Source organism: Podarcis liolepis (genome assembly GCF_965112155.1).
Source record: "Podarcis liolepis genome assembly, chromosome: 9".
NCBI classification, from domain to species: Eukaryota; Metazoa; Chordata; class Lepidosauria; order Squamata; family Lacertidae; genus Podarcis; species Podarcis liolepis.
This window is the reverse complement of record NC_139564.1, coordinates 650,125-672,696: the sequence shown is the minus strand read 5'-3', so window position 1 is coordinate 672,696 and position 22,572 is coordinate 650,125. Positions and strand designations below refer to the sequence as shown.

The following is a 22,572-nucleotide window of genomic DNA, read 5'->3' as shown; positions in this document are numbered from 1 at the left end:
GATTAATGCAGCAAAGTTAGCTTAAAGATTTCCAAAGAAAACTTTACTAAAGGAAGTCAAATATAAAATGCACTGTTGTAAGAAAAAACTGCTGCTTTTCCCTTGCGGGGTACCCAAGAGCCCGTATAAAGTCCTTAAGTGGGTTCCCTATCGTAGGAGAAAATAACAGAGGCCAACCAGAGAATATTGAGAAGCAAAGCAGCTCGTAAGCCTGATATTTATTAAAGTATTGCAACAGGGTCCCCTGCTCACTCCATGCGGGAGGCAGGAGGGACCCAGAATAAGGTTACCAGACATCCCCGTTTCCCGGGGACAGTCCCCGGATTTACAAATCAGTCCCCATACAAAATCAATCAATCAAAGTTGAAAAGTGTCCCCGGATTCATTGAAAAAATCTGGTAATCTTAACCAATGGTGCGCAAGCCCTTATATAGACTTTTGAAATTGCCTCCCCTGTAGTGCAAGACCGCCCCCAAAAAGATCATCACAGAAAGAGGCGGTCTACTGCAGAAAACTTGTCTGCCAGGATACCTGATAATGGTCACTGATTGCTCTACCTGGGCGGCCTGGCTGTTCTTTTGTGGTGGTAAATACCTAGTTCTGACTCCAGGTCACAGGCTCACCCTATTCATACAAAAATACGCCCTTAATACAGGATTTGGGAGCAAAGAGACAATGGGGAGGTTTTCCCCGTTTGCCTCCCTTACTGCAGAGGAATATTTGAGGTCACTGAAAGAGTCAAAATGGCTTCAGGATTGCTCTCCTGTACGACTTCAGACACGTGGTTTATATACTTATGTATGCGTTTACCTTGTACATTTTATATATAGAAGACCTTGGAATTCCTATAACAGCATGTTTAAAACAGCACACTTGGCAAGGGAATATTAAGAGTACGATAAGCATTGACCATATCCGCTGCTGCCAATCCTGCCAATGGTGGCTCGTCGCAGGCAGCAGAAGTAGAAGATTTGCATCTGCTCTAAGAGGCAGCCAAGATGGTCTCTGCCTCTTAAGCACTCAGGACTTTGTTTGGAGAAAATAAGTTGATATATTCCTCTGTTCTGCACCCCATTTCTCCCTTCGGCAAAGGGGGTGTGGAGTCATGAACTGCACTGCAATGCTAATAAACGCCATTTATTAAATTCTGACTGGTGTCTGAAAATGGACTGGCCGTCCCGCCAAACTGAATGGGGTACCAAATGCCAGTGTCACCATCGTTTGGGGTTCCTTTTGCAGTCAGCAGAGTCACCCAGAAAGTCTTCCAGAATCTCTCAGTTCAGCTCACCCACGTGGAAAGAAACACCTCACACATTCCAGCTCTGCTTAAAGGGTTTATTGAAGAATTACCAATATCGCAGCTGATAAAAGGACTAGTCGAAGGAAAAGAAGGTGAAACTCTACAGGGAATCAGCCGTTCCTCCTCTCTGCTCTTCAGCCACCATTCTCTCCATTCTCTCCTTCAGAGCCCGTCTAATAAAGAAGTCTGTCGCTAAGGAAACCTGGTTGCTAGGGAAAGAAACTGGGAGGAAAGGGGTTGCTAGGGGCAAAACGATGCTCGGATCCTTTCAAGTCTCTCTTTAGACCACACTAACCTCAAAGGAATTTCTGGTCTTTCCCCGCATGTCGGTTATCGAGTGGGAGAGCAGCAGGAGGCGGCTGGTTCTGCAGAGACCCCAAACAGTCTCCGAAACCTGGCCAGGTGAGGGGAAAACCAGAGCGAGCATCCAGGATCGTTGCTGGCAGACAGGAGTCCTGCCCTGGCACCCAGGGAGCAGCGTGAATCCCTGCTTCCTTCTCGCGGGCTGGCCTAGGCCACCTTGCGGCTGGCAGGCTCCCTTCCGCCATCATCCAGGCCCACCAGCTTCTCCGAAGCCTCCCAGAGCTTGCGGCCGACGGCAGGGTCTCGGGCAAGGGCCGAGGGCAGTGCCAGGCTGCAGTCGCTGTCAAAGTACTTCCCAGAGATGCCCTCCACTTCCTCGGACACAGCGCAGTACGTGGTGCTGAAGGAGCCCTGCGTTGGCGACTGGGGAGGAGGCAAAGAAAGAGGGTCAGCCAGCTCCACAACACAGAGTTGTGAAGTTGGAAGGTACCCCCAGAGGTCATCCATCCCAACCCCCTGCAATGCAGGAATCACAGCGGAGGAATCCGCTTGAAAGAAGAAGAGATGGGCCACCCATTTCCAAGGGAGTCCCTTCAGTCGGGATCTCCTCTCCTGCCATTTGGAGACACGGTTTGGGTCCTGCCCTCTGGAGTCACAAAAAACAGGTTTTCTCCATCTTCCTTGGGGGAGCCTTATTTGGAGAGGACTCTGCTCCTTCTCCAGGCTAAACACCCCCAGCTTCTGTTTTGTATGCTAAGGGCGGGGACGCCCTGGGTCAGATGTCCTGCAGGACAGCCTTTCTCCACCTGTGGGTCCCCAGATGTTGTTGGACTACAACTCCCATCATCCCTGAGCTCCGGCCTTGCTAGCTAGGGGTGATGGGAGTTGTAGTCCAACAACACCTGGGGACCCACAGGTGGAGAAAGGCTGTCCTGCAGCAAGAATGGCAGGTGAGAGGCGGGAGAGGGACATCCATCACACTCAGGGATCCACCTGTGGGCAGGTCCCCCTCACTCACATGTCTCACCCTGGGGCAACAACATGAAGGGAAGGGCATAACGGATAGGAATAAACTGCCTCTCTTGGAAAACGGGATGCAACTCAGCTTGCAGAAAAGGGGTAGTTCAAGCTCTGGTTTTCCCAGTAGTGATGTATGGAAGTGAGAGCTGGACCATCAAGAAGGCTGATCGCCAAAGAATGGATGCTTTTGAATTCTAGTGCTGGAGGAGACTCTTGAGCAGGGGTCGGCAACCTAAGGCCCATGCGCCACAAGCAGCCCATGGGGATTGTTTAACCGGCCCACAAGCTGCCCCCAAACTGAGCCACCCACTCGGCGAGTCCCTGCATGCTGCACTAAACTAGCACAGCACAGCACGGGGACTCACTTCCGCGGTGCCGAAAATTGCGTCTGCACATGCTCAGATGCCAGAAATTGCAGCACCAGGCTAACACGCATGCACGCGATCCAACCCATGGAGGGATCTCTGCTAGAGTGAACTGGCCCAGGTGAGGTAAACCTTGCTGACCCCTGCTCTTGAGAGTCCCATGGACTGCAAGAAGATCCAACCTCTCCATTGTTCAGGAAATCAGCCCTGAGTGCTCACTGGAAGGACAGATCCTGAAGCTGAGGCTCCAATATTTTGGCCAGGAGAAGAGAAGACTCCCTGGAGAAGACCCTGATGTTGGGAAAGATGGAGGGCACAAGGAGAAGGGGATGACAGAGGGTGAGATGGTGGGACAGTATTCTTGAAGCTACCAGCATGAGTTTGACCAAACTGCGGGAGGCAGTGGAAGACAGGAGGGCCTGGCGTGCTCTGGTCCAGGGGGTCACAAAGAGGCGGACACGACTAAACGATTAAACAACAGAAGGCAGATGGAGGGGGGCCCGAGAGCTTAGTGTCGGACTAGAACCTGTGAGAGACCTGAGTTCAAATCCCACCCTCACTTGACACTGGCTGAGCTTGGGAATTGGCGAAGTCTCTGCCCCCGCTGACTTTTGCACTTCTGGTTTCTTCGGCTTTATTCATTGTATTTGTTCTTGCTCTTTTATCCCACCTTTTTCTCCGAGGAGCCGAAGGTGGTGCGCACGGTTCTTCTCCCCCCCTCCTCATTCAATCCCCGCAACGACCCTGTGGGGTAGGCCAGACCCTAAGGCTCTGAGAGGCAGCGACTGGCTGCCCCCGAGGACCAGCCTCCGTCCCCTCTCACCTTGAGGAAGAGGATGCCCACGAGATGGAAGAGGAGGCGAGCCCACCAGCTGAAGTTCTGCATGATCTCCGTGTGGACGATTCCTGGGCTCAGAGCATTGACGGTCACTCCTGCAAGGGAAGCCGGTCCTCAGTCACCGAGCGCCAGGGCAGGGGGCACGCAGCGCCCAGCTCTGCCACCCCTGGCTGGCAGCAGGGCAGATCTCTGACTGGACCATTGCAGAGTGAGAGATCTTGAGCAGGGGGCAACCCGTCTGGGTCCGTGTGCAGCACAAGTAAAGTCCATCATTAGAGCAATCCAGAAATGTGAACATTTTGGGCCCCCAGCCTCCCACGCTACATGGTCCAAGTGTGCTGGTGTGATTTAGAACACGAGAAGAGCCTGCTGGATCCGGCCAAGGGGGGGCATCTACACCAGCCTCCCGTTCTCTCAGTGACCATCCAGTTGCCCCAAAGAGAAGTAATCATACGTTTCCGAGCACAATTCAAAGTGTTGGTGCTGACCTTGAAAGCCCTAAACGGCCTCGGCCCAGTATACCTGAAGGAGCGTCTCCACCTCCATCGTTCTACCCGGACACTGAGGTCCAGCGCTGAGGGCCTTCTGGCGGTTCCCTCATTGCGAGAAGCAAAGCTACAGGGAACCAGGCAGAGGGCCTTCTTGGTGGTGGCACCGCCCTGTGGAACGCCCTTCCAGCAGATGTCAAAGAGAACAACAACTACCAGACTTTTAGAAGACATCTGAAGGCAGCCCTGTTTAGGGAAGCTTTTAATGTTTAATAGGTTATTGTATTTTAGTGTTTTGTTGGAAGCCTCCCAGAGTGGCTGGGGAAACCCAGCCGGATGGGCGGGGTATAAATAATAAATTATTATCATTATCATAATATAATTTATTATTTATACCCCACCCATCTGGCTGGGTTTCCCCAGCCACTCTGGGCAGCTCCCAACAGATTAAAAACAGAATAAAACATCAGATATTAAAAGCTTCCCTAGGCAGGGCTGCAGTGGCGTAGCGTGGGGGGTGCAGGGGGGGCCGGCCGCACCGGGCGCAACATCTGGGGGTTAGGGTTAGGGGGTGCAAATCCACGGGTTAGGGGGCGCAAATTACTTGCCTTGCCCCGGGTGCTGACAACCCACGCTACGCCACTGCAGGGCTGTCTTCAGATGTCTTCTAAAAGTCAGATAGTTGTTTATCTCCTTGATATCTAGTGGGAGGGCATTCCACAGGGCGGGCACCACCACAGAGAAGGCCCTCTGCCTGGTTCCCTGTAACCTCACTTCTCGCAATGAGGGAACCGCCAGAAGGCCCTCGGTGCTGGACCCCAGTGTCTAGGCTGAGTGATGGGGGTGGAGACGCTCCTTCAGGTGTACTGGGCTGAGGTCGTTTAAGGCTTTCAAGGTCAGCAACAACACTTTGAATTGTGCTTGGGAGTCCACAACCCCCCACCTTCATGTCCTTTTCCAGCAACTGGGGTTCAGAGGCATTGTGGTTTCCAAGAGTGGAGGCTGAGCAGAGCCCCCCTGGCTAGTAACCCTCAAGAGCCCCCTCCTCCTCCAAGAATTTGTCCAATCCCCTTCTGAAACCACCCAGGTTGGTGGCGATCCCTGCCCCTTGTGGCAGGGAGTTCCAGAGTTCAGCTCTGTGCTGCATGAAGGACTTTCATCTGTTCTGGATCTTCCAGCATTCAGCTTCGTTGGACGGCCACAAGTTTCTAGTGTGAAGGGAGAGGGAGGAAAAACCTTTCTCTGTCTTCCCAGCCCGTTGGCAGCAGGAGGTAGTGAGGAGACTCCTATCCCATTCACACCCAGAAAGGGCATCGTGGTGCGGGGGCAAAGGGGCGTGTCTGCAACAAAATCTGGGCTTCCATGTCTAGGTGGGCCCCCCAAGAGTAGCTCCATGTGCAACCAGCAGTGGCTTCAGGCTGTGAGCCACAGGGGAGCTTTGCTGAGCGCTGCCCCAAACTTTTAATGCTAGCTTCCTCGCCATAGTTTTTGCTTTTGTAAAAAAAATGAGACGGGGTGATATTTCACAAGAGCAGACCAGAAATAAAAATTGAATTGAAAATGTTTTCCCAAACATATCCCATAATGCAAAGTGATGTTGATGGGATGCTGGAGCTGGTGGGGGGGGGTGTCTGCCACTGTTTTGTGACTGGCCAGAGGGGGCCTCTGAGCTCCCTGGAACTGACCCAAGTCCTTCATGGCCAACCAATCCCAGCAGAAAGCACAGCTCAAAGTCAGCACTGACCAGTGGAGAAATGGGTCATAGTTGCGCCGTGTGATTGACACCTGGACGGGACCACCCACCTGTCTGGGTGGTCTGCCAAGGTCAGGCTGGAAGCCAGTTGCCCACCTCTGAATTAATTGTGGGGCGGGACGGGGGGCCTTGAAGTCTTTAAAGCTATCAATGACTCTACCTCCTCGGATGGAAGCTGCAATGCCCTGCGTCCCAGTTGTGGGGAAACAGAAGGAGGGGAGAGTGTTGTGTTCGAATCCTGATTGCGGGTTTCCCTTCCTGGGCATCTGCTTGGCCACTGTGAGAGCAGGAGGCTGGACTGGATGGGCACCGGGCCTGATCCAGCAGCCAGACTCTTCTGATGTTCTTACTCAGAAGGTAGTGGGCTCTCCTTCCTTGGGTGCTTCCAAGCAAGGGTTGGGGGGGGGGCATCAAAGAGATGCATTGCAGGGGGCTGGACTAGATCAGGCACCCCAACCTTCGGCCCTCCGGATGTTTTGGACTACAATTCCCATCATCCCTGACCACTGGTCCTGTTAGCTAGGGATCATGGGAGTCGTAGGCCAAACTGTTAGTTTCTGTTCTTCTCACTGTGCAGCTGCGCGGAGTCACAGGACACTGTTTACATTCCAGAGGCAGTCCAGACTCTTGGAGTCTCACGGTTAGGAGACGGGATGTGACGTTAATGTGGTTCCCTGATTCCTTTGTTCCTTTGTTCAGCTGCTCTCTGCTTTCATAAAGAGAGGACGTCTTTTCTGTTCTGCGTAGTTTAGAAATAAAACTCATTAAAATGTAGCCATAAATCTCATCACTTCCGCATGCTGTTTTAATGCTCTGCTGGGAGGACGTGCCTTGGAGCCTCATCAAAGGCTTGAGGTCGTCAGTTAATCGTCGGGAGGCGACTCTGAAGGCTCGGGAAGAAAATGTGCTTTATCAGCTTGGCCGAGCGGAGATCCCGACATTTTTGGTTATGGGCCCAGATGACGAACGGCAGAAGAACAGAAAGCAGCTTATCTTCTCTGCGTGTCAAGAAGGTATCTGGAGGGCTAAAGGTGGGGGATGCCTGGACTCTACCATTCTAGGATTCCCACCCACAGGGCGGCCCCTCAAAGGTAAAGGTAAAGGACCCCTGGATGGTTAAGTCCAGTCAAAGGCGACTATGTGGTGTGGCCCTCATCTCTCTTTCAGGCCGAGGGAGCTGGCGTTTGTCCACAAACAGCTTTCCAGGTCATGTGGCCAGCAGGACTAAGCCGCTTCTGGCACAATGGAACGCAGTGATCGAAACCAGAGCACACGGAAACGCCGTTTACCTTCCCGCCGGAGCGGTACCTCTTTATCTACTTGCACTGGTGTGCTTTCAAACTGCTAGGTTGGCAGGAGCAGGGACCGAGCAATGGGAGCTCACCCCGTCGCAGGGATTTGAACCACCAACCTTCTGATCGGCAAGTTCTAGGCTCAGAGGTTTAGACCACAGCGCCACCCACGACCCCTAACCGCGAGAGGGAAGGGCGGTGCGCTGACCTGTCCCCTGCAGCCTCCGGGCCAGCTCCACCGTGAAGAGGACGTTCATGAGCTTGGTGCTGTTGTAGGCCTTGTCGAAGCTCTTCGGCTGCTCCTTTCCGCTCAGGAACTGGACGTTCGCTTCCCCCGCCCGATGTCTGAAGGAGGAGACGTTGACGATGCGCGAAGGGGCCGAGGCCTTCATGGCGTCTGCAGGGTTGTGGGGACACAAGAAGGGGGCACAAAGGGTGACAGGCTGGTAGGTAGAGAAGAATGGCAGATCAAGGTGATGGATTATGCCGGAATGGCTAAAATGACCGGAAGAATCAGAAATCAGGAAGACCACAATTTTAATAAGGAACGGGGAACCTTGATAATTTATCCTGAAAACCGCTGTAAACAGTTAAAATCTTTGGTAGGATTGGAATAACCCTTGTAGTTTAATGGTGAATTTTGGACACAATGGAGAGGTAAAAGATTTGGATTATCATAAAAGATGCAGCAGGGAATGATTAATAACAGGACCTACAAAGGAGGGAAATCCAAGAGATTATTGGGAACCTTGTTTTTATGTTGTATGTTGGATATGGGACTGCAGAAGTTAATCTGAAAAACCAAATAAATAATTTTAAAAAAACTTTAAAAAGGGGTGATGGGCTGGAGCAAAGACCCTCCTCTACCTACCGGTTAACCGGGAGGGATTGGGGCCGGGCTCAGCCCCTGCCCCGCAACACCCAGTTCTCTCACTGCCCCCCAGCGGCTGCTTCCCCAAGCAGCACCCACTTCCTTAGCGGGGAAGAGTTCTCATAGCTCGGCGGTCGACACCCAAACTTTTTTGGCCCCCCACTTGATTCCATAAACTGATCCCCAGCAACCCCTTCTCCACCTACAAAAAAACAGTTATTCTTAACATTATTTTTTAATCTGTTTTAGTGTTTTAATTGTTTGCTGATGTAATTTCTCCTCGATTTTCTTGTTTCCTCTTTTCCTAATCTGCTGTTTTTCTTCTTTTTACAATCAAGCGGGGAATATTTTTTATTAAATAAATAAATAGCTTGGAAGAGCACTTGGCACGACCCAATTTTATTGATTACGCAATAAAATTCAAAACACGAACCAATTAATTCCACGCTTATTCGAAACCCAATGAAATCTGCTCCGTTTAATTAATTTCAGAAAACGGAGGCACTTGATCCAGCAATGCAAGTTTTTTCAAAGCCTGATACTCCTTTACACCTTTGGCAACCCCCTAGGGAGAACCCCGTCCCTCCAGGGGACTATATCCCTGCCCCACTTTGGGAATCACTGCTCTAGATGCCTCCCGAATCCCCACAGATAACCCTGGGGGTCAAGCTATGGGGCTGAGAGGGGGAAGAGATGCGTGGCCTTACCTAGAAGCAAGTTGGTGAGCAGAAAGTGGCCCAGGTAGTTGGTGGCAAAGATCAGGCTCAGTCCCTCGGGGGTGACCGTGAGCGGCAAACCTGGAGGGAGAGAGAAGATGGGGAGCAGACTGACAGGCAGCCCACCTCTCCAAGGGTATCTGACACCCTCCAGCCCAAGGTGTTCCTTCCACTCCCTGAAATGGGCACAAGTGAGGTCCTTGCCAAAAGTCTCCCCTGGGGCAGGCACCAGGAAAGGCACCAGCAGAGAGAGAGGCAGTGTGGTGCAATGGTTAGAGCTGGGCTAGGACGGTGAGGCCGGAGTTCGAATTGCCACCATTTTACCGTGAAGCTCCCTGGGTGATCTTGGGGGCCAGACATGACCTCTCAGGGTTGTTGTTGTTGTGGGGATGACATGAGGAGGGGGAGACCCAGGCCCGGATTGAGGTCTGATAAGTCCCTCAGCTAAGGTAATGGGGCCCTTTATATGTCCAGCTGTTCTTTGTCAACAACAAATTGTCACTGGTTTTTTTGTGCTATATAAGGAGGGACATGGGTGGTGCTGTGGGTTAGACCACAGAGCCTAGGACTTGCCGATCAGAAGGTCGGCGGTTCGAATCCCCGCAATGACGGGGTGAGCTCCCGTTGCTCGGTCCCTGCTCCTGCCAACCTGGTAGTTCGAAAGCACCTCAAAGTGCAAGTAGATAAATAGGTACCACTCTGGCAGGAAGGTAAACGGCATTTTCGTGTGCTGCTCTGGTTCACAAGAAGCAGCTTAGTCCTGCTGGCCACATGACCCGGAGGCACTTGATCCAGCAATGCAAGTTTTTTCAAAGCCTGATACTCCTTTACACCTTTGGCAACCCCCTAGGGAGAACCCCGTCCCTCCAGGGGACTATATCCCTGCCCCACTTTGGGAATCACTGCTCTAGATGCCTCCCGAATCCCCACAGATAACCCTGGGGGTCAAGCTATGGGGCTGAGAGGGGGAAGAGATGCGTGGCCTTACCTAGAAGCAAGTTGGTGAGCAGAAAGTGGCCCAGGTAGTTGGTGGCAAAGATCAGGCTCAGTCCCTCGGGGGTGACCGTGAGCGGCAAACCTGGAGGGAGAGAGAAGATGGGGAGCAGACTGACAGGCAGCCCACCTCTCCAAGGGTATCTGACACCCTCCAGCCCAAGGTGTTCCTTCCACTCCCTGAAATGGGCACAAGTGAGGTCCTTGCCAAAAGTCTCCCCTGGGGCAGGCACCAGGAAAGGCACCAGCAGAGAGAGAGGCAGTGTGGTGCAATGGTTAGAGCTGGGCTAGGACGGTGAGGCCGGAGTTCGAATTGCCACCATTTTACCGTGAAGCTCCCTGGGTGATCTTGGGGGCCAGACATGACCTCTCAGGGTTGTTGTTGTTGTGGGGATGACATGAGGAGGGGGAGACCCAGGCCCGGATTGAGGTCTGATAAGTCCCTCAGCTAAGGTAATGGGGCCCTTTATATGTCCAGCTGTTCTTTGTCAACAACAAATTGTCACTGGTTTTTTTGTGCTATATAAGGAGGGACATGGGTGGTGCTGTGGGTTAGACCACAGAGCCTAGGACTTGCCGATCAGAAGGTCGGCGGTTCGAATCCCCGCAATGACGGGGTGAGCTCCCGTTGCTCGGTCCCTGCTCCTGCCAACCTGGTAGTTCGAAAGCACCTCAAAGTGCAAGTAGATAAATAGGTACCACTCTGGCAGGAAGGTAAACGGCATTTTCGTGTGCTGCTCTGGTTCACAAGAAGCAGCTTAGTCCTGCTGGCCACATGACCCGGAAGCTGTATGCTGGCTCCCTCAGCCAGTAAAGCGAGATGAGCGCCGCAACCCCAGAGTCGGTCACGACTGGACCTAATGGTCCCTTTGCTATATGGCAGGGGTCAGCAACCTTTTCCAGCCATGGACTGATCCACTGTCCCTCGGACTATGTGGGGGGCCAGACTATATTTTGAAGAGAGAGAAAAATGAACGAATTCCTATGCCCCACAAATAACCTAGAGATGCATTTTAAATAAAAGGACACATTCTACTCATGTAAAAACACGCTGATTCCCAGACCATTCGTGGGCCGGATTGAGAGGGCGATTGGGCCAGATCCGGCCCACGGGCCTTAGGTTGCCTACCCATGATATATGGACCTAATAGGTCCATACACAACATAAAACAAAACATTGTTGCTGCCTGTAGGTTTTATTTTATTTGTTTTTTATCTTATATTTTGGAAATGTACATCCAGGTGTTTTTCCCTTTAATTTTTTGGGGGCCCCCAAGAGAGCGGGGCCCTAAGCTTGAGCTTGTTTAGCTTATGCGTAAATCCGGCCCTGGAGAAAGAGGGACGCTGCCTGGAGCTCCTCGGAGAAGGAGGTGAGATAGGAAAGGAAACAGCAAGACCAGGAGAGACCTGCTGCTGCTGGATCAAGCTAGGCAGGGCTCTTCGCAGTGGCTTTGACAGGGGTCACCGCAGGAGTCTTTTGGGCAGCACATGAAAGAGCAGAGAATGGATCTCCGCAGAAGCCAGCTTTGGTGTTCCAGAGAATCCACCCTCTTGTCTTTCAGGCGCAGCAGACGCTTCGCTGTTGTTTTGCGCCATTTGCGAGAGCGGCTGCTGCCGAGGGATGCTCCGCGGAGGCTGGCAGGTGAGGTGCGCAGGGGACGGCTGCCCTCCCGCGCTTGTACCAGAGGGCTGCTTGTCCACACTTGCCTTGGTGGACCAGCCCTAAGAAGGATTGGAAGGAGATCCCAACAGGAGACTCCCTCAATGTCAGAGTAGCAAATTAAAATTTGGGAATATATTGAACTAGCCAAGATTGACAGCGTCGAATACAATGCAATCAAAACAAAAATTAAGAAAGGAATGGAAATGGGTTGAAGAATATATTGCACAAAATTACTTCAAGAGAAATTTCTGGATAAGTACTGATTGAGTTCATTAAACAATGATTTTAAGATAGAGGATTCATCAATGTGATGAAGAATTATGAACACAATGTTAAAGTTTTAAGGTAGCCGGAAGGATATCATGCATGTGGGTGAAGGAAGTCACATTGGGATTTGGGTAAATGGTGAGTTGGGTATAGGGTTAGATGTGGGGAATCCGTATATGCAATAATATAATATATATCATGTATAGTGCTGAAATTGTACGGTAACTACCATGTAATATATATATAATAGGAGATCCCAAGAGGTGCCTTTGCTTAGGGGCTGGGGCGCCCTGCTGCGCGGTGGGTGCCTCCCGGGTTTCCAGAATCGGGGCCACTCACACTTTGGTGCAGGCAGCACAGTCCTGCCGTCCAAGCCCCCAGGAGCAGAGGCTCTGTGGCTTCCTAGCGGCCCCCTGGAGAGGGTCCGCAGGCGAGCAGGGGTCCGATCCAGCGCCTGGTGGCTCCTTCCGCCGCCCGCCCAGCCCTGCCAGTTACCTGTGGCCCCGGCGTTGTTGACCAGGATGTGCAGCTGCCCCTCTTCCTCCAGGAACCGCCGGGCGAAGCTCCTCACCGACGCCATGGAGCTGGTGTCCAGGATGCGCAGGTGGACGTCGGGGTTCCCCGTGGCCCTGCGGATCTCCTCCACGGCTGCCGCCCCTCTCTCTCGGCTCCGGCAGGCCAGGATGGTCCGGGCATTCCTGCGCGCCAGCTCCAGAGCCACGCACTTGCCAATCCCTGCAGCAGAGCCCGGGGGCGAGTCAAGGACCAGCACCGCGCCGAAGCCCCTCACCAGCGCTTCGTGGGTCTCCCCTTGGCCCTGACCGGCTTCCCTCTTGGCCTGGGAACCCAACCCGACCCAGCTGGCAGCAGCAGGAGCAACCAGACTGGCCCTTCTGCCCAGATCCTGCTCACCTGCCCCAGGGGAGTGGGGATTCCCTGGGAAAGCCCCCAGGGGTCGGTGGGTCTGGCTGTCAGCCAGAAGGTCGGTGGTTTGAGCCCATCCAGGGACGGCTGTGGGCAGGATTCTGGCACTGCGGGGGCTGGACTAGACAGAGGACCCTCGGAGTCCCTTTGAACTCCGCAGTGCTATGAAGTCCGAAGCCATCGGCCGCAGGCCAGCTCATGCCACCACCCCCTAGCCCCATTGTTTCGGGGGGGGGGCAGGAAGAAGGAGGGCCCACGCAGCAACCCACGCAGGGCTAAATCACAAGAGGCTGCTGGATCCGGCCAAAGGGAACCCACCCAGGGCTGCGTCCAGGTCTCGCCCTGGACAACCAGGTGCCTATTATGGGAAACCTGTAAATAGGATTGGAGCAGCAGAGCCCCCCCCCTCCTGGGGTCTCCAACAACCAATACGGTACTCAGAAGCTCTGCTCCCTTCAGCCCTCGATAGCCGTCTCTTCCTCCTCCAGGCATTTTATTCTATTTTATTATTGTATTTTTACATATTTATTTATTTATTTATTTAAACTTATTCATTTATTTGATTTTGTTTAAATAAAAAAATTCCTTCCGGTAGCACCTTAAAGACCAACTAAGTTAGTTCTTAGAACTAACCAACTAAAGAACTTAGTTCTTAGAACTAACCAACTTAGAACTAACTTAGTTGGTCTTTAAGGTGCCACTGGAAGGAATTTTTTTTATTTTGACTATGGCAGACCAACACGGCTACCTATCTGTAACTTGATTTTGTTTGTTTGTTTGAAATAATTTTAATTTGGTTTTACTTGTATTACAAGTATAACATTATAACAATACGAACATCCATCTTTACAGATTCCTCCGAATTTCTGGACTTCCCACCTTCCCCTCCTCCCTGGGTCCGCCGGGCATTTTAAAGCCTTCCAGGCTGCGGGTCAGGGCTGCTCCTGCTGCTGGAGCGAGTTGCGTACCTAGTTTAAGCAGGCGCCGCATAGTTGGATCCGTCCTGCTGCAACATTCTCTCTCTCTTTCGCGCGCACACACAATTGCACAATGGCGCAATGGAAGAACCGCAGCTAGGTCATACCCGACAGGTGTCCCTCCAGGCTCTGCTTCAGTTAATCCTGAAGTCCCACTTGCGTGGTGGTATAATAATACTGTATTAGGGTGCGCGTACTGTACTTTAAGTGCCAAGGAAAATGCATGTCCATGCAGACATAACCCACAAGTTCAGAACCACTAACACCCGAAACACGCAACAACTGCGTGTCGAGATTTCCACATTGTGGGCGCTTGGACTATATGAAACTGGGGGGTCCCTTCCAATTCTATGATTAATGACCCTCCAGAATCTTGTGCTGAGATTCCTGTCTTGCAGGAGGTTGGAATAAATGATTCTTGGCAGTTCCTTCAAATTCTGCAGTTCTACTATTCTAGGATTCTGTTTTCCGAAGCGTTCAATGCCCCCTTAATCCCTTTGCGCAGCCCCGATAAGCAGGTAAAATCTACCGAGTTGGGGGTCTGGGTCTGGGGAGGGGTCAAGGCTTAAGCCCCCTGGCCCCTCGGGCCCAGCACATCTTGCGGACTCACCACTGTTGGCTCCAGTGACCACGGCGGTTTTGCCCCGCAGGTCCACGGGACACGCCGCAGGTCTCCACGCTGCCCTCCTTGCCCAGAGCACCACGGACAGGACCAGGGTGCAAGGCACCCAGAGAGGGTGCCAGCAGAGGGGGAGCAGCTCCATGGGGCCCCGCGCGTCTCCCAGAGACAGAGCAAGTTCTGCCGCCCGGCAGCCGTTCCCTGCAGCTACTCTTCCCCGGGGCGCTCCGGCCAGACGCTCCGCTCCGTCGCCTGCAAAGAAAGGGGGTTGCCAAGGTGTGTCAACTCTGCTATTCCGGGCCAGAGTTCTGGTTTAATGAACAGCCAGCTTTTCCACTGGGCAGGGAGCCGGCAGCGGGTGGGTGCGGGTGTTGGGTTACCTTGGGAAATCCAGCCAGATAGGCGGGGTATAAATAATAATAATTATTATTATTAGGGGTTACCTTAGGACAGAAAAGGGAACGGAGAGCTTCCCCCGTCAGCGAAAATTCCCCTTTCCCCATAAAGCTCGGTATTAATATCCTTGGCCACATTGCGGCAACAAGAAGTCTTTTCGACATTGCTCTAGTTTCGAAATTTTTATTGCGGGTCTTTTATTGCGGGTACTCCTTGCGCCTCTGGGAGGTTCAGCTATAGGTTTCTCTAGCTTATCTACCTTTTATATTCGCGTCGTGTCCTTCATCAAAAGATCGCAGGGCAGTGCGCAATATCGAAACAAAAAATGAGAGCGCAACATGCATAACGAAAATAATGCAATCACCCTCCGCCCGCAAACACGTTTTGAAAGACACGTATCTTGCAAACCATGTGCACCACGTGCCACTTGCCCCCTCTTTTCTCTCGACGCCGCCTCCGCCTCCCTGTCTGTGTTGTTCTTTATTTTTTTTATAATATTTTATTAGGTTTTCACAATAAAAAAACATACAAAAACAGAGAAAATACAACATCACAAAAGAAAAAAAGTACAATACAAAAATACAAACATTAAACACATCAAAAGAAAAAGAAAAAAGAGATAAAAACACATATAGTAACAAAAAACAAAAATCCCCTCTTTCATAATTTCTCATCTTCAATTAACTTATTTTCCGGACTTCCTCACGTCTCCCGTTCTTGTATCCCTTTTTAAAAATTAATTCAGCAAATTCATATCATATTAATTTATCTGTTGTCAATCCAATCTTACATTTTACTTTGTTGCTAAAACCCCTGCAATTCATTTCAATGTCCTTAACATTCATAAATTTTACAATATTTCTGCAAATAAATTTTAAATTTCTTCCAATCTTCCTCCACCGTCTCCTCTCCCTGGTCTCGGATTCTGCCAGTCATTTCCGCCATTTCCATGTAGTCCATTAGTTGCATCTGCCAATCTTCCAAGGTGGGTAGATCTTGTGTCTTCCAATGCTTTGCGATGAGAATTCTTGCTGCTGCTCTGTCTGTGTTGTTCTTTAGTCCTTTAGTCTTGTCCGACTCTTTGTGACCCCCTGGACCAGAGCACGCCAGGCACTCCTGTCTTCCACTGCCTCCCGCAGTTTGGTCAAACTCATGCTGGTAGCTTCAAGAACACTGTCCCACCATCTTGTCCTCTGTCGTCCCCTTCTCCTTGTGCCCTCCATCTTTCCCAACATCAGGGTCTTTTCCAGGGAGTCTTCTCTTCTCAAGAGGTGGCCAAAGTCTTGGAGCCTCAGCTTCAGGATCTGTCCTTCCAGTGAGCACTCAGGGCTGATTTCCTTCAGAATGGAGAGGTTTGATCTTCTTGCAGTCCATGGGACTCTCAAGAGTCTCCTCCAGCACCAGAATTCAAAAGCATCAATTCTTCTGCGATCAACCTTCTTTATGGTCCAGCTCTCACTTCCATACATCACTACTGGGAAAACCATATCTGGACAGCCTGATTGATTAACATAGGAGCAAATGAAGAGCCAGGCTGCAGGATCAGGCCAATGTTGGAAGGGACCACGAGGGTCATCTATAGAGGCCAACCCCCTGCAAGGGAATCTTTTGCTCAGCTTGGAGCTTGAACCCAACAACTCTGAGATGGAGTCTCCTGCTCTTTCGGCCTCTGCCTTGGATGGTCTGGCCACTTCTGGGCGTCCCTCGAACAATCCTGGCTTGTTGCTGGGTGCCGCCTCTGCCTCCAGGGGGCAAAACACACCCACACCCTGGCAAGTCCTTCCCTCGGAGAGAAGGCTTCGCTGGGCATCGGGAACCAATGCCCAATTTCCACCCATTTCAAGCCCGGGTTGTTAATGCTCAGGAAGTCTTTATTTTCGCATAGAGGTGGGGCGGGCCTGATCAGCGCCCCCCAGCCCATGCAGGTGTAGCATTTTGAGAAATAGCCTTTTGAGAGAAGGCAGGCGACTTCAGCATCGCTCGACTTTCCTTTTTAAGAAGAGTCTTGTCTTTTCTTTCTTTCTTTCTTTCTTTCTTTCTTTCTTTCTTTCTTTCTTAAAAAAAGTCTATCTTTTTAAATAGAGGAATGTGTGTTTGCACACGGTGGGGGCTTGGTGGAGCTGGAGTGGAGTCAAACAGCATCCAGAAATATATATATATATATATATATATATATATATATATATGTTTTCGTAGATTTTCACGGGTACAGGAATGCAGGTTTTGGTGTCCTCGGGTGTCTTCCCGTGTAAAAGTTGGGGTGTCTAGGCGACGTTTCGACGAGGTCTCACTCGTCATCTTCAGGCTGGTGCTTTCGGCTTCTTGTTACTGGAACAGAGCGGGATCTCAGTGTTTGAGTTCCTATAAATACTGTAGAGGGGTGTGGTGTATTGCCTCAAAAGTTCTGGGCAGAGGGGAAGTTCCCAGGCTAGTGTTCTTTTCTTCTTTTGTTCCTTAATTACTTGAGGGATATCTTGAGTGATTTCTTGAGTGATATTCTGAGTACCACTTAGGTGGGTCATAACTAATCCACACCTAATGACCCATTAGGTAAAACCGACACCAGATCCAGAGGCACACAGAACGCCACCACCAATCAACCACACCAGACCCAAACCCAGACCCTCTCCACAGATAAATTACAGACACCATCCAGTAACCAAACCATAGTGGCACCTCCGGATGCTGCACCCCCCTGCAATCCCTACACAGATCTGGCTGGCACAGGGCACAAAACCACAGCTCGCCCCTATACACGAAGCCAAGCCAAAGCTCAACTAAGTGCAGTACAGCCATCTTCCCAGAAAAACTCTTCACAAATTCAAGAGGTCAAGACACGAAGGCTTTAGCAACTAATCCACACCTAATGACCCACCTAAGTGGTACTCAGAATATCACTCAAGAAATCACTCAAGATATCCCTCAAGTAATTAAGGAACAAAAGAAGAAAAGAACACTAGCCTGGGAACTTCCCCTCTGCCCAGAACTTTTGAGGCAATACACCACACCCCTCTACAGTATTTATAGGAACTCAAACACTGAGATCCCGCTCTGTTCCAGTAACAAGAAGCCGAAAGCACCAGCCTGAAGATGACGAGTGAGACCTCGTCGAAACGTCGCCTAGACACCCCAACTCTTACACGGGAAGACACCCGAAGACACCAAAACCTGCATATATATATATATATATATATATATATATATATATATTTGCTTTCGTAGATTTTCATATATATATGTGTGTGTGTGTGTGTGTGTGTGTAATATTTCTGCAGTGCAGGCAGTTGGGACTGGAGGAGCCGTGGGACGCTCCCAACTATTCAGTTCTATGATTCCAATCTGGACATTATTGCATGGTTTGTTCCTGGAGAGCATGACACCCACACACCCCTTAACAAACTATCTCCATCCTGATACTTGGAATTGGTACGGTCAGCAAACTTGACCGCCTCGCTGCCCACCCCCAGCTCTAGAAAATAAAGTAACTTCTAGGAAACAGGACAAATGAGATCCTGCGTATGGACCACACTGGGAGTTTGTTAAGGGTGCTGGGAATTGCAGCTCAGTGACAGGTAAATTACAGTTCTTTAAAGCTTTCACTTGTATGGTGCATTGGCAGGCTGCGGGGAATTTGCATAGGATTAAAGTCAAACCTGAGAAACCAATTAAAAATGGTAATAAACAGGCATACAATTTGGACAAGAAAATCGGCTTCCAGGTGGAAAAATCAAAATTGGAAACAGAATTGTTAGAACCCAAAACTAAGATTTTGTCAAAGATGTATAACTTGCTGTTGAAATGGAATACTCAGGATGAAACGGTGAAATCTGCGATGATTAAATGGGCACAAGACATTGGACATAACATAATGATGGCTGACTGGGAACAGTTATGGACCACAGGTATGAAGTTTACGGCATGCAATGCCTTAAGAGAGAATATTATGAAAAATGATATACAGGTGGTACATAACCCCAGTCAAGCTTGCAAAAATCTACCATTTGCCCGATAATAAATGTTGGAAATGTAAATAAACTGAAGGTACATTCTTTCACCTTTGGTGGATGTGCCCAAGGATTAAGGCTTTCTGGGAGATGATATATAATGAATTGAAAAAGGTATTTAAATATACCTTCTTGAAGAAACCAGAGGCCTTTCTCCTGGGCATAGTCGGCCAATCGGTGTTAAAGAGGGACAGAACTTTCTTCATGTACGCCACAACAGCAGCAAGAATACTCACCGCAAAGCATTGGAAGACACAAGATCTACCCACTTTGGAAGAATGGCAGATGAAGCTGATGGACTACATGGAATTGGCGGAAATGACTGGCAGAATCCGAGACCAGGGAGAAGAGTCGGTGGAAGAAGATTGGAAGAAATTTAAAGACTATTTACAGAAATATTGCAAAATTAATGAATGTTAGAATGATGTCAGAATGAAATTAAGTGGTTTTTAGCTGTAATGATATAAAAGAATATGGAAAAATTGGATTTTTAAATAGGTAAAAATTTAATGTTATAATATATTAAGATCAAAGATCAGGATAATAAGGAGGGAAAGAAATCGCTGAATTAACTAATTGAATTGGAACACAAAAAAGGGAGGTATGAGGAGGTCAGGAAAACAAGGATATGAATGTAAGGTATGGAAAGATTGATTTATTATTTTCTTTTTTCTTTTTCTTTGTAAGTGTTTTTACTTTTTATTCTGTATTTTTCTTGTATTTTTATTTTTGTCTTTTATTTTTGTATTTCTTGCTTTTATGTAATTCTTTTTTTTGAAACTTTAATAAATATTATTTTTTAAAAAAGAATGGTAATAAACAGTATGTAATGGGAAAGCAAAACACCAAAGGACATGATGTGAAATGCAAGTGGTAGTAGTAAAATTCTTATTTACAAATCCAGGGCAGAAGAGTTGTGTAGCCTTCAGGTGGGCAAAGGGGAGCCCAGAGCAGGAGGAGGAGGAGGACCCTCTCAATAAGAGCCTCCCCCCCGCAAGGAACTAACCCTGGCTCACGCTGCACCTTTTATCCACGTGGAATTGGACGGGGGCTGCTGCACCTTCCCCATTCCTTGCATAAATCATATGGGTTGACCCACATAAGACAGAAACCTTTATGTCTCTGGGAATTGCAAGGGAGTTGCTGAACTCCTTGCTTCATCGGCCTGGTAAGACCTTAGTCCTGGTTTGCCAAAACATCTTTTCCCTTTGATCCTGCCTCCATGGTTCTTTCCCTGCTGCACATATCAGGGCCTCAGCGGGCAGAAGAAAAGGAGAGCAGGCAGGCACCTTCCCTGTCCTTTTAAGCCGCCTGCGAAAAACATTATTCTTTTTAGAAAACCTGACCCAGATATCTAGAATGCTGGTTTCTTTTTTTGTTTTTGTTTATTTAAATTATTGCAGGTTTTCATTTTTTGCATGTTTTAAGCAGCCTCTTTTTTTTAACCATTAATTTTATTGTTTTTAAACCACTCAGTTTTTGTTTTCTTTTTACAATCAAATGGTGTATAAATTTTATGAAACAAATCAATCAATAAGAATCCCAATCGGCTGATGCAGAAATGACACGAAGATGGTTCAACTGCCCTGCCCTGCTTCAAATTCACCACCGTGGAAGAAGACCAATCCTTCTCGCTATGACGACGGGGAAGGAGGCAGCCGGTGGTTCACCGAGGTTCTGAATGCGGACCACTTTTGACACCAAAACTGTGGAAGAAAACCCAACCTTTGTGATGCGGTCAGGGGAAAGGTCTGCCCAGGACTGTTTCTCAAGACAAGGCCATTGAGTTGGAGAAATTCCCAGCAGCAGGACTCTCTTCTGAACCGACCAATTGAGCCGAGAGGTTTTTACAGCGATCACAAAGTTGGCACAGCCCAGCTAAGGGACCGCAAGGAACGAGCTTTGCAAGAAAAGCTGAAATCACCTTTGACATCCTGCACTTCCTTCATTCTTCATTCTTCTCTCGCACCTTCTAGGAGAGACGTGGCCAAACAGGCTCAAGCTGGTAAAGGTAAAGGGACCCCTGACCGTTAGGTCCAGTCACGACCGACTCTGGGGTTGAGGCGCTCATCTCGCTTTACTGGTCGAGGGAGCCGGCGTACAGCTTCCGGGTCATGTGGCCAGCAGGACTAAGCCGCTTCTGGCGAACCAGAGCAGCGCACGGAAACGCTGTTTACCTTCCTATTTATCTACTTGCACTTTGACATGCTTTCGAACTGCTAGGTTGGCAGAAGCAGGGACCGAGCAACAGGAGCTCACCCTATCGCGGGGATTCGAACCGCCGACCTTCTGATCGGCAAGCCCTAGGCTCTGTGGTTTAACCCACAGTGCCAACCTTGCGCCTAAACACCATCACGGTTCTCGTGCAAGGAGGGAGATGGAGGAAGATTCTCTTCCTTCCTCATACTCCATCCCATTCATGAGGTGAGGCTTCTCTCCTCGAATACGGACACCCACAATGGATCAGAACCTGCTGCGATCTGATGGGCCAGTTCTTAAGGGACAAAGCTCTGAATGGGGGGTGGTCCATGGGGTGCCCTCCAGAGCTCCCATCAGCTCAACCTGGCAGCCCCTAGATTATCTCCTGCGCAAATGGCCTCTTCTCAACTCAAAGGCACAGGGAACAAGCCACCTGCCCTCAATGAATGAAGAAGGATTCATGAGGGGCCCCCATGAAGGAGCTTTCACCCCAGGCAGCCAGCCCCCCTCCTCTCCCCAAAAGCTCTGTTCCTGCCCTCTGTGCCTCAAGGGGGGAGCCACCCCACTCGCTAGGAAAGCTCTTGGCTGAAACCCAGCTAGGCCTGCTTGTGTCTTGGGGTCCCCCCTTCCCCCCTTGCCTCGATCTGTGGAGGCAACCAGGCTGGAAGGATAGCCCTGGGGCTCCAGGAACAGCGCTGGTGCCTCTGAGCACATGCAAAGTATTTCTCTCTGCAAAGTAGCCCCCGGAGCACACCTGGGACTGGAGCAGGGCTTCTGGGCCAGAGCATAAGGTTTCCAGGCAGGCCTGGGCCTCAGAGCCACTCCCTTTTGCAAATTAAACACACAACGGTCTGCTGGGGTGTGTGTGTGTGGATTTGGCTGCTACCCGGAGAACCTGCAGCAGCCAACTGTTAGGATATTTCCGTTCCACCTTAAAAGGGAGCAGGCTTTGTGAGTCACAGAGTCTGCGCATGTCCTATTCACAGGATGTTTATGCTTGCTGTTGCTTTCGATTTCTCTCGGTCGGAGACACTGACTCAGAACGGTCATGTTTTTTCTTTGTTCTGATCAACGCTGAATAAAGTCTGTAAATATGCTCTCCTGCTGTGCATCTTCTGCTGTGTGCTTTATCTGCTGGTAAAGAGTGTGCACGAGCCCTGGAATGTGGCAAGGTATTTCCAGGAAACTCGTGTCGCTAGAAGCTGCGTGACTACAGGGATCGATGGATCGTCTGGCAGACTACAGGGATCGATGGATCGTCCGGCAGCCGGCTTGGGGCCATGATGGACTATATCTCCCTGGCAGTATCCCAATTATTTATTAAATTTATATGCCACCCTCCATCCAAAGGTCACAGGCCAATTTGCAACGGAAAACCACCAAGTGTGGAACAAAATAATTAAAAAACAATGACCATCGCCTCAACCGTGCGGGCACATTTAAAAGGTCACAGTGTAACAGCCAAAGGCTGGTTGGAGAGAAACATTTTTGCCTGGCACCTGAAGATATGTGGTGAAGGCACTAGGTGATCCTCCCTGGCGAGTGCATCCCAAAAGCGGGGAGCCACCTCCGAAAAGGCCCCGT

At 50.1% G+C, this 22,572-nt stretch overlaps 1 protein-coding gene across 1 annotated transcript; it reads right to left on the bottom strand.

Moving 5' to 3' along the window:
- Nucleotides 1-1,321: 1,321 nt before the first annotated feature.
- On the bottom strand, nt 1,322-14,662 carry LOC310685891 (retinol dehydrogenase 12-like). The gene is made up of 6 exons (XM_083458972.1): nt 14,381-14,662; nt 12,365-12,604; nt 8,938-9,027; nt 7,568-7,756; nt 3,812-3,921; nt 1,322-2,026 (listed from the first exon to the last, which is right to left on the bottom strand). The coding sequence occupies exons 1-6, from the start codon at nt 14,532-14,534 to the stop codon at nt 1,811-1,813; spliced, it is 999 nt and encodes a 332-aa protein (XP_083315098.1). The 5' UTR covers nt 14,535-14,662; the 3' UTR covers nt 1,322-1,810.
- Between the last annotated feature and the right edge of the window lie 7,910 nt (nt 14,663-22,572).